The sequence below is a fragment of the Pararge aegeria genome, chromosome 4 (assembly GCF_905163445.1).
Source record: "Pararge aegeria chromosome 4, ilParAegt1.1, whole genome shotgun sequence".
Taxonomy (NCBI): domain Eukaryota; kingdom Metazoa; phylum Arthropoda; class Insecta; order Lepidoptera; family Nymphalidae; genus Pararge; species Pararge aegeria.
The window spans coordinates 5,782,388-5,802,084 of NC_053183.1; the positions used below are offsets into that span (position 1 = coordinate 5,782,388).

At 35.0% G+C, this 19,697-nt stretch overlaps 2 protein-coding genes across 2 annotated transcripts in view; both read left to right on the forward strand.

Moving 5' to 3' along the window:
* Positions 1 to 19,697, forward strand: part of LOC120623248 — a 273,880-nt gene that overhangs the window by 147,484 nt on the left and 106,699 nt on the right. The gene's annotated exons all lie outside the window — the stretch shown is intronic.
* LOC120623251 (ZZ-type zinc finger-containing protein 3) lies at positions 2,956 to 4,325 on the forward strand. The gene is made up of 2 exons (XM_039889170.1): positions 2,956 to 3,203; positions 3,346 to 4,325. Exon 2 carries the CDS (start codon positions 3,348 to 3,350, stop codon positions 4,302 to 4,304), a length of 957 nt encoding a protein of 318 aa, XP_039745104.1. The 5' UTR covers positions 2,956 to 3,203; positions 3,346 to 3,347; the 3' UTR covers positions 4,305 to 4,325.

Here is a 19,697-nt window from a genome sequence, read left to right on the forward strand (position 1 = left end):
AAAGATTACCAACTCTTGTACTATTTTTTACGGTGTCCTACGTAACGTTAATGGTATCTACGCAAGCCTACTTTCTATGTTATCTTTTTGTGATGAATCTAAGCGTTAAGTAGGTATTTAAACAAACAGGTTCTTTTGTATGTACAGGAAGCGACAGTAAAAGTAATGTGAGACGACCGCGAGGTGACCGCAATGCATCATGCTATGCTAAAAGTCATTATTACAATTACAAATTTGATTACCTACTCAATACTTACATAGTTAATATTTCAAATTCTTGAATTAAAGAACTGTGTGTGTACTGTTTGCTAGTGTTAAAACTAGACAGCGCTCTTTAGATTCCATGTAAATAGTAGTTAACATTCACGCGATCAAATATGTAATCTTTGGAAGAATCGCACACTAGGTCCCTGCATTATAGAAGAGGATTAACAAAAAGGCAATGGAAACAAGAAAAAGTCTCGTAAATTTGTCTCGGTCTTAAAGCTTTATATTCGATCCAAAATTTTACAAAATTTAATAATATTAGCAGATAAATAATGAATATTATAATTGCAAAAGTGTGTCTGTTTGTTGCCCAGCTTCTCCAGGAAACAAGGTATACAGCTTGTGTACTGTAGGTCTAAGAGAGAGAGATAATTCTCTACACTCATTACTCGTATTATTCTATAACAATAGATGAGGTAATGGAAACAGATTATTTTCTCTTGATGTGCATGCTAGTCCTACGGGAGATGTACAGGTACGTTAAATACCCGAAACTCCCGGTATAGAGGAAAGATAAATGCTAAATTCAGGGAAACCCATCCAACCAGGGAAGTGGTACTTACTAATCAGGATAATTTACTTATTTGTACTAAAATAACTAGGCTACGCCACCCGTGATTACTTTACTAAACCACACCAACTTTACTATAGGTACATTACATTTACCATTATCGTGATTGTTATGGCAAAAGTAAGAATACTAATAACTTTAGTGTTTTAGTGTTTCCTAGAAGAAAAACAAGAATATGTTATAAATAAAACATTTTCTTTTTATAGTCGTAACACAAACATCAAAGGAAAGCTCTATTTTCCTCCACTGATGTTTGTGTGACTGCACTGTGTATGGAAATAAGGGTGTAATAAGACAGCGTCAGTAGGTACATATCTATCATCCCGTGCATGTATTGAGATTGATATTGGCTATTTCAATACATATTGCTTTTTAGATTGTCAACGTATTCAATCGCGATATTTGATTCCTTCCTTTGTCATTTTGCAGAAAAGATTTTTATCGATATCAAGTTTTCAACTTCAACTTGTTAAGTAAGTCAGTACCTATAGTAATATCGCTTACATGAAATATAATACAGTAGCTGTTGCCCGCGCTTTTCGTCTCCGTTTATTACGATTGTTTTATTTTGGAACTTTTCCTGGGATAAAAGTAACTAGTAGTCCGTCCATTCAACTAGTTCTACACCTTAAATCAAGATGATCGGTTGCTAAATTAAGGAATGCCGAACATAAGGACTAGCAATTGTAAGTGTCCTCTTCGCAATAAAATAAACTTGATAATATCTAAACAATCCCCTAAGTACATATCTGTAAAAGTCAAGTAAAAAAATAAGTTACGCTGTTGGGATAGACAGACACTCAGAGGCATAATAAATTAATTAAAGGCGTGTGTTGGATTAGTCTGTCTTTTAAATAAACTAATACATTTTAAGGAAACAGATATTTCTCAATCGCAGGCAAAAATCTAAATTATTTCATAAAAATTAGTTAGTGATCATTTTAATAGGTGGTGTGATGGTGTGGCCAGATGAACTTGTAGATATAGATATTGCGTTTGCCTTTGAACATCACAAAATTTTCCTTAAAACCTTCTTAAGCGAAACTTCCGCCTCACCTTATTTTGAAGTTGGACATTTTCATAATAAAAATTTCATTCAAACTTACGTTCCGGTCGAGATTTGGAACCCGTTTTATGTTTCTAACTTTTGCATTATAAGATTTGACTTACTAAGTACCTACCACTTGACGGAAGATATTGGCATTTGTCCAACATTGTCCGGGAAGTTTTCGGAATTTGGTCTACTGGGATCCACCAAACTGCGAGAGCATTGTCGAGCACTATTTCCAGGCGTAATTACATTTCACAATTATTATTTTTTTTACAAAATATAGTCAAAAAACATTATTGACCAATCACCCTCTCGGTTTATATAAAAACATTCATTGGAGGCACAAAAAAAAACATACAACCTCCCTGCATAGGTACTTAATTTCATGAAAATCGTTGGAGCCGTTTCCGAGATTCAGATTATAATATGTAGGTACATACAGAGATGTAGGTACAACTTTAAAAAGTTGTGTGATAAACACACACAACAACCACGCAACACATTCTGGGCCAAGAATTGACACACAATAATATATTTCTGAAAGATTTATTTATTTATTTATTTTAACTGAGAGTTCTGATTCAGCTACACTGGGCCAATAATACGTTGAGGAATCCAGCGGAAAATAGGATTAGTAGGTAAATGTGTAACAGCGACGTATCTATTCATCTTTGAATATAATAATAGTGACATCTGTTTGTTGAAAAGTAAATTATTAAATAGAGGGCGTTGTAATGTACCCATGCCACTGCACTAGGAACAACTCCACCTATCGCGGTCGGTGGCTGTGATCACACAATTTGTAGCAATTCCTGTAACTATTTGCAGATGGCGCTGTTCCCTAAGGCGCAATTCGCCAATTCTTATTTAATTGTGTTTTAGAAATTGCATTAATTTAAATCAATAATGAATGATTATAATATTAAATGCATCACAAGGGAAAATATGCATACTTATAATGATTAAAAAAATAGAGAAAACTTACGTACTTAATTTATTTTAGAACGAAACTATTTTTCACAAATGTCCTGTCAACGTCAAGCTGTTATTTCAGTGATATTTTTACTCGTCTGCGCATTTGACATATGTGTTGATGGTGCGCGAAATAAAGCAAAAATGAACTAAAACAAAACCTATCACAAACATAAATTAAATTTTCTACAAGACATTGGCGAAGTAACTTGTGCCCAGTTAGCACAGACAAAATCCATAAACAAGAATTGAATTAAATTAAATTTTCATTGCACAACTGGATATTTAACTATAATACTCACCGGCTACACCAGCCCTCCAACGACGTACTCCTGAATTCAGGTTTGCATTTTTTGTATTGTACACTATGTAACTTATTTTTTATTTTAACACTCAGTTTTTTTGGACTGCCGGTTATTTTGAAACTGGACATTATTTAAATCACTTTAATTAATCTTTTATAATAGATATTCATACTTTTCAGCCATGGAGCATGTAGAGGAAACACCTGATTATGATAGTGAATTTGCTTTTGAAACCGATCACATAGCAATAAGAGGAAATAAAGACTACAGCGAATTGTTAAAATACATTATTCAATTAGAAGCTCAGAAAATAAATGCACTTCAGAATATTGAAGAATTGTGCGAGGCGCAGAATAAAGCTTTGGAAGACCCTATTGGATTTGTGAAAGATTTACAATCTGGTAAAGTTTTCTTTCCACCCCACCAGAAAATAGCAGATTTACCAGTAGTTGATTGGAGTTCATATGGAATTGACACTGATATGGAGAATGACTATAAACCAACTAAAGAAGAACTGGAGTCTGCTACGAAGGTCAGAGGACGAATATTCACAGATAGTAAGCCAGAAACATTCAATCAACTGTGGTCCTGTGAGGAGCAAAAACGTTTGGAAGAGTTGTTGGAAATTTATCCTGAAGAACTTGTTGAAGCAAAGAGATATAAAAAAATTGCCAATGCACTAGGCACAAGAACACCAATTCAAGTTATGAGCCGAATACAAAAGTATTTTACAAAGTTAGCCAAGGCTGGCCTGCCAATACCTGGACGTGCACCAAAACGGGTGGGCAAAGACAAAAATCGGTCATTATTCTATAAAAAATCTACCTTCTTTCCCCAGCTTCATGTTCCAGTTAAAATGGAGGATCCCTATGACAGTAACTGTAGCGAGACCCAAGAAGGATCACCAGATATCAAATCTGGGAATAAGTCTATGTTAGAATTGTTAAAAGCAGCCAAAGAGCAAAGGTTGTTAGATGAGATGTCACCAGTTTACCAAACAAAGACTATGTGTGTAGGTTGTCAAAAGACAGGCTTTCTAGGTGCAAGGTGGACTGACAATGCCGGGACAGATTTTTGTACTGACTGTGTTGTTAAACTTTTACCTGCTGAAAAACTGATACCTGTTAGACAGGTTTAAATAAATAATTATTAATATAATATATAACACAAGCTTTTTAAATTTTACCTAACTATCCTTCTGTTTGAATATTCTTATATTATAAGGTATGAGGTAGACATTCAAATTAATATGTAAATCTGTCTGACTTAAAACTTTCAGTACTGCAGCTGGGCTAGAATTATACCATATGGCAGGTACAGAATATGGTTAGCTGAAGTTTGTTTTAGCTAATTCAAAATTTAAGTAAAAAACAAGTAAACAGATCAATCTTAACAACATCACAATAAAATTGCTGTTTTTACATATTAATAATCTCTTGATTTAAAAGCAGTTTTAAAACCAAAGCTGCAGTGTTTTTAAGTGTTATTGGTTGATTTGTGTATATCTGTATGTCAGCCTCTGCCACATTATTTTCGTAGTAGCATGTTCCACCATATATCTCAGGGGTCTGGGATAGATTCCGGTTCACTTAGAAATGGTTTAGGTACTTACTCCAAATTAATTTTAACCTAGTTTTATGTTTAGTCAATTTATTTTAGAAAAAATAAATATATATGATTAAAAGACTGCTGGTTGTAGGTCTCATTAAGGTTAATTATTATTTAAAAACAAATTGCATACAAAACCGCAGGCTGAAGGTTTCATAAAGTTTAATTATTGTCGTCAAAACAAAAAATCAACAATTATTTTCAGCACGATTTGTTTGATTATTTTCCACTGAAACAACTCAGTTTTAAGTTAAATTCCGTACATTTGGAATTAATTAGATTACCTCACATTCTGCTACGAAGTGTGTTAGTGACCAAGTATACCCTGGTGCTGTTCTAAAAAAAGGTGTCTTACGTCCATCTCCACGGTACAAGCTTTATATGTGCCAAATATAGATTTGCCCTCCCGGCAACTATGTTTCCTGCCACCTATAACTTGCGTACCTTCAAGGCAAGAGTGTACCTATAGGCTTTTTCTAGGCAAGCGTGCTCCACCCTAGACCTTATCATTGTTTCTAACGGGCATGATTGTCGTCAAGCGTTGACCTATCGTTAATAATAATAAAAAAAAGATCGTTGTAGTGATCGAGACGAACATAGTTTCCAAAAAAACTAATAAACAAACAGACACACGTTCGCATTTATTAATATTTAAATAAATAATTATTCGACCATATTGTTTCTGTTGAAATATGGCGGTAGGTGGACAAGGAAGGCAGAGGATCGTGTGTTGTGGCGCGCTTTCATTACGACCTAGGGGTATGTTTAGGGTGTACCTAACAGGCTGTCGATTGATTGAATTACTATTTTTGTTAAAAATACACTGAACCAAAACAAAAACCGAAACGTTTTTAAGAGCACTGCAGCACCGTTGTCGTATGGTACGAGTACATTTTTACAGTCCGCAGGTTTTTTCCTTAAATTACACCACTGTACAAAAATACCAGTCACGATACACACGTTATACGTCCGATTCCTCATATCCAACTGAGGCAATAAAGCAAAGTCTGATAATAGTTGGGAAAAAAGTGAGATTTAATAGAGCGATCGTGCAATACTGGGTATTCGACGCGAGTAATGATGAACCACTGGCCTGGAACAGTGAACACGGCCGGCACTCAACTGCCGTACCCTTTAGTCTAGATAGATACAGATAGACAAGGTAGATATTAACTGCTTAGATATAGTTACGCAGTGATATTGTAAAACCCGTAAATAAAACCACTTCAAGGTTTTTGTCAGCGCCTGGGCAGTGGTGAGCGCTGTGTTCGTATAAATGGGTAGCTCCGGATTCTGGACTCACGTTTTGGGAATTTCCCCGGTTTCTCCGTAGCCTTAACACATGATGACATGTCAATGTGAAATGGACCTAATGCCATCTTTCTACAGTCGCAAATCCTTTACTTCTGATTTTTGTGTTCACCGAGGACTTTTGACAGAATGTTTGGAACATTCTGTCATAAGTCCTCGGTGAAGATTTATAGGCAAATTCGAGCGTTAACACGATATGCATAATATCCATTTTATTCTGCTGTTCAAGCATTTCGTTACTCGAAACGACTCCTCGCTTGCGATCATGCAAATCTTATACTACTGGTATTCGTCTAGTGGCTAGTTATCATTCTACCGATGAAGATGTCCGCAGAAACATTACAGAGAAGAATACAACGTTAAAAAACGCTGATTTGCAAATAAAACTGAAATTTTATGTGGAGACTAATGGCAAAGTCTGTTACTATCTGTCAAAGCTCAACAAATGACCACAATACTGGATTTAGTTTGTAGGGCGAGTTTGGTGATAGGTAGTCGTATTGTCTCCATTCAATGAAAACCTAGCATTAACCGGTGGTTTAAAAACATAAATACAGCATCTATCGAGCTGACTTATTATTTCTCTAAAAAAAACGAACTTTTAAAATTTAAAATACTTAATCAACTTTCTGAGATCTGAGTATCAACTCGTAAATTATTCACGAGCCCCAACCACAATCAGACTTAAAAGAACCACAAAAAGAATAATTTCATACCACTTAATGGATAAAAAGCAATCTTTTCATATTATTGACAAATAAGGAAGAACAGTGGGTAGATATACAGAGTGGGAAAGCGACCCTTGTCAATTTGCCACTCAATATTAGCCAAGCGAATAAAAGTAATTGCTTTAATGAAAGCACTCTTTTCTAGCAAAAACTAATTTTCTTTATTTTGGGAAATATATATTTAAAAGAAGTAAGTGGATGCTATCATATTGTTTATCTCAGAGCGGTTAATTTTACTTTATACTAACTAACTAAAATTTAGATAATGGCGTTATTTACGATCACGTGAAACACGGCCGAAGCCGTAAGGCAGAGCTTATGGCTTCGGTCGTTTTTAACTTACCCTATAATATAATAATTTTAAACCCGCAAAACTGCATAGGAGCAACGAGGACGATCTAAGAACTGATCTTCGCGTAAACGGTAAAGTTAGCGCTTAAACATCCTGTATAAGTATTTTGTCTTCACACAACACAGAAATCAGATTATTTATATTGAGAATATCTGAGTATGGAGAAATATTGAATTTCCATTCATATAAAGCAAATTATCCAAAGGGTTACCTCTTAATTGCGAAGACGAGCAGATTTAAGCTCTGCCATTGGGGTAGCGGTGATTGCATTTGCTTCACTTAATTCTATAGTCGCTTCCAGTATTCACCCCTTTACGCCTTTACAGTAATTTAACAAATTTACGGCTGACACGGTATCTATGATAATGTTTTAGGAAAGTCAACAAAGTTTTACAAGTCAAGTTAACAAAAAAAATTAAGTTATGGGTTCTACCTGTTCGTTTTTGAATTGTAATAAAAGGAAAAATACATAGCTAATTAGCAATAAAATTGGTTGTCTTTAGGATATAACTTTTGAGCGCTTTTTAATTAGTATCGGGATCTGTTCATGTTTTAAATTAATTTCTTCAGTAACGATATTTGATTATATTTTATTTTTAATCGGGCTTGATTTGTGCACCTAGAATATGCTTATCACTCTTGCCTTAAAGCTAACTCCTCAAATTAAACGTGAAAGGAAACAGAGGGCGTCCCGCATCGTAGCGGTACGTATCAGAAACATGAATGAAATACGTTTCGCGACGGAATATCAACCACATAAGTATGCCATCGATCGGCGGCATGGCGTCCTCGCCACCGTGAGCGTGACGGGACCGTTTTTGCAAGTTTTCCCTAGATACTACATTTTTTTTACTATAATACAATAAATGATTTTATTAGCATCGTAACGTCGTATTTTCTAGGTATTGGCATTATAGCTATAATATGAAGATCCTAATATACGATAAAAAAACCTTCAACAATAACGGTTTCTCTTTTTAAAACTATCTGTGTGACAGCCACGTCTTATTACGGAGAAAGAGTTTGCCGAAATCTATAATAGTTTTTGTTTTTGCCTAGTCTTTTCGGTGAAATCCAATTTTTATATAAAAAGCCAAAAGTTTTGAATTCCTACGAACTTTTTTGATTCATGCCGGCTAACTACACACAGCAACCATTATGAATTCATAATAACAATCAAACAAGATTTTTTTTTTTGTTGGTTATAGGGAAAAGTTTTAGGTGATCCTTTTTATTGCAAATTAATTATTATTTTGTGACTAAGTTTGCTTGGTAGAAATCAGAATAATATTTTATTCTGATTTCTACCAAGCAAACTTAGATTATTTGAATTGTTATTGCAGCTGTCCTACCTATATGGAAAATAAAATGAGCTGTCTATTTATAATCTAGAATTTCAAAATTAAGTTAAAATACTAACATAATTAGCTGCCAAAGTGTTGCTTCTTTTTTAAATAAATAAGCTACAAATAAAAAAAAACAGTATGGTTTCTCTTCCTCTTATAAGAAAAAACCTGCTAAAACGGGAGTCAACAAAGAACCCCTTTAGTTTCGCCATGTCCGTCTGTGCGTCAGTGGTCTGCCTTAGCTCAGAAACTCCTAGTACTAAAAAGCTCTTATTATGCGTGAGTATACCTTAATATTAAATATGTTATATCCCCCTTCCTTCGAATATGTACAGAGCAACTCATAATGAGTATAAAAAAGGCAAGTAACAAAAAATTATTTTTGTCATTTTTGTGTACCTATTGTAAAAACGAAACAAATGATATGATACTCTAGGTACACATACGAGTATATAGGTACTGCTATACTGTTATACATACTGACCACTGGCCTGATTTACTGCCCTGATCCCATATGAAATAGGCGTAAGGGTCGCGCGAATTTTAGGGATTTCGTGAATCTGGTTACATCAGTAGGATGAAATAAAAGGGGAATAAGGCGGATTTGCAATTTAAATTAGATCCAAAAGTAAAATATATTTTTAATTTGGAAGCCTTAAAGTCTTATTAATTCTGTTTCTTCTTTTTACGACATTATAACTTACCGTTGTTTCTTTTAATTAGGTATGAAGCCTGCGTAAGAATCTTAATTCTGCAGCCAATAGTGTGTAATTAAATAACTGTCGTATCTACCTCGCTTGTTGGTAATTGCGAATGCGCGCTTAGCATACAAATATGCTAAGCGAATAAATATGCAAGCTTTAGTTGATCGCGTTAGGATAATTATTGGACGCGTGCTATTCCATTAGTATTTATGCAGTGCTATACACTAACTAGTGTGGTCTGATATCGGTATTGTACGAGATACATTTCGGGAAGTGCGCTCAGGAACTATTTCATTTAATTCCACTCTCACCTATATACGATCTAAGTGCGTGACATAAAAAGAGTTTGCAACTTTACGTAGCTGAAATTCTATCGACACCGACATAGCCCTTGGCATTATCCTTTACAATAGATACACACTGTATAGATCTGGAAAATCCACCCACCTTCCTTTTTATTCAAAATGTTCCTCAAAGCCATGAGTGACTATGCACCTTCAAGTCAAGCGCGATTACACCATTTACCATCGAATGTAGTTGCATCAAGCACTGGTCGTTAAAAAAAAACAGTCCTTTGCGCTGGCTAAGGAATGTTGACACAAGTCGGTACCTAAATAGATCACCAACTTTGAAGGTGTTTGAAGGCCAATATTTGGCTTTAAACTTGCCTCTATTTACACAAATAGATCACCAACTTTGAAGGTATTTGGAGGCCAATATTAGGCTTTAAACTTACCTCTATTTACAGAAAGTCGGTTTCCTTACCTCATAATATAGAAACGGCACCATAGTACGCAACCTATACTATAGTCTGTAGACTAAAGACTATAGTATCACTTTTTGTTCCGAGATCCGTCAAAACCCTTGTCCCAAAAATAGCGGGTCTAATAAAATAATGTTTTTGTAATAATAAGCGTATTTTCATGATAAAAATAGGAAACACATACTGATTGAATGCCATACTTATACTAACTGGCTATAAAGTACCATCTCATCTCATGAGGAATTATTACGAGACAAATTTGTTAAACGTATATTTTGTATCCTGAGTTTGTAATCCAAAAAGGTGTGCTGTAATTATACATACGAGTAAGAATGCCAAGGTCATTTTTGCGGTAACGGCTTCAAGCATTAAGTTGAAACATATACAGAATGCTTAAGAGAACGGCTAATGCTGTGTAAATTTCTCGTAAAACTAAATAATGATACAGCCGTTCCATTATCATAGTCTACTTGCCGGTGAATTTTTTAGGTATCTTAATTTTTTATAGAATAGAATTGTACTAACCAAAAAACAAGAAACCATAAACAATGTCATATTGGATAGAAGCAGGCGTTATTTTGCGGAATTCCATGATATATACCGGAGCAAAACGTTCGTAGAGGGTACATTGGAGTGCGAAGGGGGAAGGTCTGTATAAATGATAGCATACAGATGCTTTTCGCGGAGTATAGCAAATTGAGCTTTATTTTCATAATGTCATTTACAATGTACATATTCCTAATACACAAAAAAAAATCCTTGCCCAAAAAATTACATCTTTAACATACATAATTTGTACATTTTTACCATCATCATCATACTATTACATCATTCATCAGTCTATAACAGTCAACTGTTGGACTAAGGGACTCTTGCAACGTGAGGGATTGTCTATAATCACCACGATGGGCAGACAGGTTAGTAATCGCAGTAGATGGTTGTAGCTGTTCTTCGATATATTACCTTAGTCGCCTATTACGACACCCGCGGGAAGAGGTGTTTTGACAACTGTATTCTGTAATCTGCCGTCGCCACACGGCAATTGTAAACTATAACTTAGTTATTTATTTTATAGATAACTAGCTGTTGCCCGCGACTTCTTCTGCGTTTGATTTTGTTTTTTAATGTGGCATTCAATTTAGTTGTAGTTCTAAAAAAAATTAAAGTATTCAGTAACGCTAAGCCTTAAATGAGGAGTTCTGTCCTCTATCTCCAACCACATTCAGATCTACACAAAATTTTGGCAAAACTAAACACATATTATAACCTCTATAGTACAAAAATAATTATTTAAATCGGTTATAATTTGTCGGAGTTATGGTGTATAATCGTCAAACACTTTCATCCCGTCTCCCAAAGGAACCGAGCTTAATGTCGGTATAAAAAGTATCCTATATTACTTCTAACAGTTCCAAGTTCCAATATGTGTACAAAGTTTCATGAGGATCGGTTTAGTAGTTTTTGCGTGAAAGCGTAACAAACAAACAAACTTACATTGACATTTATAATATTAGTAGAGATAGGGATAGGGATAGGGATAGGGATAGGGAGAGGGATATGAAATCACCTATTTGCTTCATGCAATCGCATCAATGTGATGTTCAAAGCATGTGCATCATGTTGTTCAAAGCATGAGTAGGTACATAAAAGTGTAAATATCCTCCAAATTGCTGGTGCATTGTTTGCGATATCGTCACTAGTGATCGTGATTATAACAAAACCTTATATATGAATTACATTTATGTTAACATGAGAAAGTTCTAAATACCTCAGCGGGTGATAATCGCTCGGCATTCCTAGACAAACTGCTTTTGTGTGTAATCTTTCTGTGAGTAATAAAAAACCAGAATTTCCGACTTGTAGCTTAAAGAGTTGCGCAGCGACACTGCCAATGCATGGAACATGGCGCTCCAAAAGATGGACATTGGGTTCACAAAATGTGGCATAGGACCGTGACGTGTGGAAATCCCCACACGTGTGACCAGCAGTAGATATACATTTCTTGGTGATATATATTTCCATTTCTTCGGTTGTACCTCAGAGCTTAACTAAAAAGTCTTAACTATAATTAACTTGTCTTAGGCTCTCTTTTCCGTAGAAAGTACTGTGAAAAGTATATAACACTTATTTTAGATCAATCTTATTAGCCTTAACACCAAATTATTGTGATTTATTAATCAAATTGTTATATTTCCCTTATTTTAGGGTGGCCTAATTTTTTTAATTTTTTAATAAACAAAACCTGTAAAGTTTCCTTACAACATTCTATTTCACTAGGTAGGTCTATGCTTAAGATACCTAGATATTTTTTTTCTCATTCTTTATGATTTACGGAAATACTTAATGAAAAATTGCGTAATCTAGAGATAGCTCTAAAATTCTCAACCCTCGTATTCTGTATCTTTTCTGGTGGTTGCTAACCTGTGGCAACCTATCATCTTCATACAAAAGTCTAAACTTTTGTCTTGCACGGAGATGACAGGCCAACAGCATCTCAGACGAGATACACAAGTACGGAAATAGGACGATCATGCCAAAAGCCATTTCATCACTCAATAAATGCACTCTTTTTTAAAGCATTGCGTTTCTGGTTTCATCTAGTTACAGATATAAATGCGTGCAGTCTGTGTTTTTTGTTTTTTGTACTATTTATAAAGCAGTCTATAAAAGTGGATTTTAGTTTCTACCTGCTACGCAAACGTTAACTTACCAAATTCCGGTTTTGTTGTGCTGCACTGAAATTAATATTTAAGTTAATATTTTAGAAAATGTTTTACATTAAAAAGTATTACATATCTTTTCTATTCGTAGGTACCTATATGTGACTTTAATAACAATTTCAGATTACTAATTGAATATCAATAGTTATCTACACATGTACACAGAATTAGTTAACTTAAAACGTTAAAATGGTACTGACATAATATCATATCTCGTAGTTCGAGTAACTATCTATTTCACCTTCAACAAGGCTCGTTGCAGAGGGGTTCTTTCGGGAAAATAAACCCCTATAAGCACATATGTAGCAGATGATAAACATTTATTATACAACTTGAATCTATTTTCACAATTATTTTTAAGTAATGTTTTATGTGGCGTATATTCTTTTTACGTTGTGGGTGTATAATATAAATGAAAAATATAATAGATACTTTGCTTTCTACTTACATTGTGACCGGGTTAGAATGACATGAAAACAACATCCTGTGTACTATTTGCCAAAGATTTTATTAATTTAGGCTATCTTAAAGTAATAATTTTGATTATTTTTATACGAGAGCGAACTAACCGTTAAAGGTAGATGTGAAAACAAATGGACATTTATCTTTCCACTCAGCTCATTACACACAATGGTTCAGTTAATCATAACATTGTTTCACACACAATGGATTTCATGAAGCGACATTTTATTAAATGGGGCAGCTGTGTGGGATAGGTGATAGTTAATGTTTCCAACGCTAGGAAAATGTTAGCAATTAATTTGCTTTATTCCGTGTATATCTATCTATATTTCTATACTAATATTATAAAGATTTTAAAAAATGATTACAAGAAAACTGTCTGTAAATTTAAGGAAGTATTAAAGTTAAAGAGGGCATTTGCCCATCATGCATAGCCTGAAGCAGTCCACTGAAAGAGTAAAAGCCTCTCCAAACGGGGGGTACGCCCATGATCACCACTCTGGGCTAAGGGGGTTGATGATCGCAGTAGATGGTAGTAGTAGCACCGAGGACGCTGCTGCCTATTCTCCGGTAAGGCTCCGGTCCCTTAGTCGCCTCGTACGACATCCGTAGAAAGATTAATTGTAATGACAACTGTAGTCTGTATTCTAATCTGCCCCCATCACTGCCAATATATCCATAGAAATATAATAAATTCAAAAGTGTGTTTGTTTGTTTATTAATAAGCTATGTTTGTCTTATCACCGATCTTGTCGAAATTATAATTTTGAACAGGAATTTTCTCCAAACGGACGCAGCATTTACCCTGAAATCCCTTGTATTTGAAGATACAATTATTGCCGTTTCGTCTTTGCTTATTTAATACGGTCGTGTTTACATGATACTTATTTATCATCAGTGATTAAATAAAGAATAGAGATTATCCTTTGGGATATCGTTGGGTTAGAAAAATAAACCTATGTGCGGCTTAGCAGCAAAACCGATCTTAACAGCACTTTGCCAAGGAAAAGCACGCATCCTAGTTCCCAAGGTACCTAAATACAATCCCTAGAAAAAAACTGTCTTTAGCAATAGCTAGTTTTATAAATTGGAGTTAGTCTTGTTGCCAAATGTGGAATTCCAGCTTCCCGCGAGGCAATATCTTCCACTATAAAAAGTATCTTACGATTTAATTCAAAATATGATGTGTCCAAATTTTAATAATTAGTGAAAAACAGTGTAGTTACTTTTACAAGGGCTTTTTTAGGATTTTAGCAGATCTACATTTATCAGGTAGGTATATTATTTTTAAGTACCACTAAGAGCCTACGTAAGTCATGTTAATTTTTTTTTCGGCTGAGACTTCCGAGCTTTCTTACGATACTAAGGAAGATCGTTGAGTTCTCAACGATCTTCTTTAGTATCGTAAGAAAGCTGCTTTGGATCTATATAAACAAACTACAACTTCAGTTGTTTTTTACGTTGTAATGAATTTTAAAGTAGGTTTCTCAACATCGTATTCTTTATGTTTATTTTTCATTACAAGACAAAGAGAGGTTTGTCAGGGTTCACACAAGTATTGGAAGTAGAATGACGGCAGCAACACAATTTGACAACAAAAACATCATGCTGCCTTGCGTGTGGTTCTTGTGGTAATCTCCCGAACGCGATCACGTTAACGCTGACCAATGTGCCATCGCTCAAAGGCAGTTAAACACAGGCAAAGGCAGTAAACTTATTCCTTGTAATAATCTCATGATTTTCTGAACTTTAGTAAAAGAATTACTGACAAAGGATGACAAATTGTTTAGGTACTAAGTTTTGTATAAATAATAAGCCCTAAGCTCCTTTGTTTGGATAGTACAAAGCACAATGACACACAAGAAGCAAAGCGACACATAAATCACCAGCTGTACCCCTGTTAGCAAAATGATAATTCATAAAATCCTTCGTACGAGAAACTATATGGCACCTTGTTTATCATCTCCGTGTGTCACAGGAGTAGTAAATCGCAATCCTGGGGATTAAAGTATGAACTTGCTGTTGAAGACAGTAAGAGATTACATTAATCAACGATCGATTTACCAGATCGCTGGGCAAGAATTTTCTAGAAACTAATAGAATTGCTTGATTGCTTACTACTGGTGGAGGAAAATTGAGCACTAAGTCTATCAAATCGCTGAAAAATAATTACTTATAAAGCTTTTTTTAGGTAAAACTATGGCACTTCCTAAAATATCACTGCCAACCAAGTTTAAATAATGATCATAGTGTAGAAAACTGCCACCAACAATATGCGGCATTTCCTGGGATATGGTTCATCATCATCATCATCATCATCACATAAACGCATTACCGGCCCACTACAGAGCACTGGTCTCTTCCCACAATGATAGCGGGTAAGGCCGTAGTCCACCACGCTGGCCCATTGCGGATTAGTGGACTCGACACACACACACACCTTTGAGAACATTATGTAGAACTCTCAGGCATGCAGATTTCCTCACTATGTTTTCTTTCACCTTTTAAACAAGTGATATTTTAATTACTTAAAACACACATAACTTACCCCTTCATTGGGGGGGGGGGGGGGCAATTCGAATTCCAGTACCTAATTGTTTTCTACACGGAATAGTACCGGAATGGAATGTTACTTTCATCAGTGTCTCAGAGTACAGACCAGCTTTTTAGCTTATTATATTTTGCTTAGGCTAATGCTTAATGAAAACCCGTAACCTATGTCATGTAAAGCGTGCAAAGTGCTGCCCCATGTCTATCAACCTGAGGCAGAGGTGTAAAGCCTCTGTCACAAAAATCTTTCTACTAGTAACTGTAACACGACTCGAGAAAAATTTACGTCATGAAATAATTTTGTACGTGGTTCAGATTTCATTGCCATACAGAATAAAGGTGCTGATATCCATAGACATCAGTCATGTTAAACCTTTTTCGGCGAATAATATAAGTGTAAGATCGCTGAGCATAATATATATTTTTCCTACGACAGAAGAAATCTTTACGCAACCGTCGGATATTACTACTGCACAGTCTGTTGGCAGATACTAGTAGCATTAGTCTCCGTTAGCGTTGTAGCCCATACAAAAAAGATAATAGGGAACATCTGTTTCGTGAGATAGTATTATAACGCATCGCCGCCCTACTTGATAGATTCTCGTTCATCTGCTTTAGTTTAGTTTCTTTAAGCGTGAAATTGTGGTGGCACTGATATCTTTTCGTAGCATTACAAGTACTGTTATAAATAACAACGATTTATCATTATCATCCTCTACGTCATCATCAGCTCCAAATGCGATGCGAAAGCCTTCCCTAGCGACCATGCCGTCTTAACGCGGGCTGGTGGGTTTTAATGTTTATTATCATATGTTAAAGCGGTGATATCCCAGTGGGTATGAATTCACTTTTTGGGGGCTTGAAGTTATGCGCGTTTTAAGCAATTAAAATATCATTTGCTTCAACGGCGAAGGAAAACAAAGTGAAACCTGTGAACCTGAAAGTGCCTGAGAGTTCTGCATGATGTTCTTAAAAACGTGGGAAGTCCATTAATCCATACTGGGTCAGCGTGATGGACTACGGCCTTTACTTCTCATTGCGGTACGGGTACGGGATAGGATAAAGCTAATTTCCTATGTCGGGAATCAATGATATATTTCTATTTTAGAACTCATACTATTTATACTAATAGAAAAAATAACAACTTTAAAACCACTACTTCTTACTCTCGCTACCTTATCCTGCCTTTCGTACGACGCGCATACATGCTACGGAGCTATAGCTCTACAAATTTATCGTAGCTTTTTGCTACGACGCGGGAAGGAAGTTAATTACTAATGTAGATTGGATGTAACTTTGAAATATGCATCTTAATTACTACTTTGTACGCTTAAATTACCACACTATTTTATAAAGCTGAATATTTTGTATGTTTAGAGGCGTTTTCTTCAAAATTATAGGTCTAATAGTTCGTATCATTTTTTTTTTCTTTAAAGCTAGCTAAATGTGGAGCTAGTTACTGGAACAGAGACTAAATGTGCTTAAACAAGTGGTAAATTTTCAAAAGTATCTTGGTAGAAAACCAATAATAATTATTCTTATTTGCCAAATGATGACAAAAATCATTTAGTATGTCATTTAACCTTACGTATATATCACGTATATACGTGACGATGAAAATGAAAAATAAAAATACCTTGTATTGTACACCAAAGGTTAAAATACAAAAATTTAAATAACAAAGAAATACAATCATCGCATCAACCCTTTCAGATCGGTCAAATATAATATCATAATTATCATAGCAACCTATTATCGGCCCACTACAGAGCACGGGTCTCCTCCCACGTTGTGAAGGGTTTTGGCTGTAGTCCACCTCTTGTGGATTGATGTACTAAATAAAGGTTATGAAGGTTTCAATTAAATATAAATGTATCTGAAAAAGGGGTTGGAAAATACATATATCATCAATATTAACTTAAAAACGTACTGTGTGTGTATGAACACGTGTTAGAAGTTATTCTTCTTTGGCGTAACAAGATAAAAATCTTTTCAAAAAATTCATCTTTCGCCTTATTCTGCGTTTGAAGATTAAACGACTCTTACAAAAAAAAAGGTATTTATTACATTGAAAGTTTTCTTATAACGCATTATCTAGCTATCTCGCTATCGGAAAACCAAGTTTCATCATTAAAATTTGAAATTTTCGTACAATTAAATCACCGGAATGAGCCCGCAGCCTTTGTCAATTGAAAGTGTACAGTGTCAAACCTTTTTTTGAAAACCTTAAATGTTGACTATTGCTTACTTTTTCGTGACGGTGTGCGCGCGCATCGTAAAAATTTACTCTCATCATTTTTTCCTAACGCGCCAAATTTAAGGCCAGTCTTAAAAAATTTAATTTCATGCTTATGCCTAACTAACTCAATTGATGAAAACGCTAGATTACTTTAAATAATAAAATGTTAAAAAATAACAAAGTTTTTAGTCCCACCCCCGAAGCTAAGATAACTTTGTTATAAAATAAAGTTTGTGAGCAGTTCATAACAGTTAGACCGCACCGCGTTAGCAAGTTTTATGAGCACATATAACTCGTTGGCGTTTCCTCAACTATACCTAAAATACTGCAGTAAAATTATGGGTTAGTGTTTTTTATTATTCTTACTTTTTTGTTGTATCCGCTCTATTTGTTATAAATTACTGGAGGAACTCAAAAAAACTATTTTCAGTTCATTCATACTAAAAATACAGTTAGGCGTTATGACTTCTGGATCATAAATAATCTGGCGTCTATAAAACTGACCTTATATTCGTAACGAATATATAAATTTAGGGTAAAATAAAGGCACAGAGTAGGTATAGTATTTCGTACAATAATTATATCTCTTTGATCTTGAAACATGCAGATGTTTTATACCCTATAAAAAAGTATTAAGCTCACTAGATCGCAATTCCAATGTGTTCAAAACTAACCTAAACGACCGTTCTCGAATCAGGATGTCAAACCAAAATACCAACATTATAATTGTTGGGAATATTTATTTTATTTACAGCTTGATGTGCCTTGCGGCTTCGCCCAATAAATTCGGGACGCAGCATACCGCTCAAAAGGTACAGTACGCTGCCTGTACGTATACACCTACCTCAATAAATTAGATACCAAGCGTAAGATTTTCAATCGTAGTATACAAACCTATGATATTAAGTACGCATTATATGTACATATTTAAACAACGACTGAGGTGTGGGCGAATAATATACTTGTAATATACTCTTGGAGCTTTAACCACCAACTATTTGAAACCTTCAGTCACTTAAATATTGCCAAAATTTCCCCCGGGTTGTAGATTGTCCGAAAGCCGGACTTTTTGTCATTCGAAGGACTTATCCTTCAAAATGATTTTAAAACGGCTTGCAACAATTACGATAATAATTATAACAAATAGCATCAATCCACAGACACCACCAGACTCCACCAGACCTCTAAATCTACCTGTCTCATTACCATTGAACTTTTGTTCCAGTCCAGTCAATTAGCTTGTTCTATGGTTATGAGTTACGGAGTACGGCGCTAAATTCCCGATTTATTAGGTGTTGGGGGTCAGAGTTGGGAAATTGGAGTGCCTCAAATGAGAGAAATGTCTGTGCCCAATAATAACAGCTTATGACGATGATCGTAGACTCCAGTCAAGTAGAAACAGGGTAGCCGTTATGTTAAGATTTAATAACATATTATTAATACCGAATAGTGACTAATAAGTATAATTGACAGTATGATTAGATAAGGCAATGTACGTCACACAAGCTTAACTAAAGTATATTCATCTAGTAGTCTATTTGTGGATCGTTCGACGAAACTGGTTAAATTATAGTGAGCCCTTATTTGCCATTCAAGTAATAATCTGTTAAGCTTAAGTTAAATTGGAAATAAGGAGAGTAGATACGAAAGGATTCTTCCAAATCCTATCATGCAATGAAGCTGAAATGGGATCGATCGATCGATCGATAAGTTGAAAGCTTATATGAAAGTCCAAAGTTTAAGTTATT

Excerpts from the sequence above, each read along its gene's own strand:
- LOC120623251 (XM_039889170.1), top strand. The coding sequence starts at position 3,348 with ATGGAGCATGTAGAGGAAACACCTGATTATGATAGTGAATTTGCTTTT.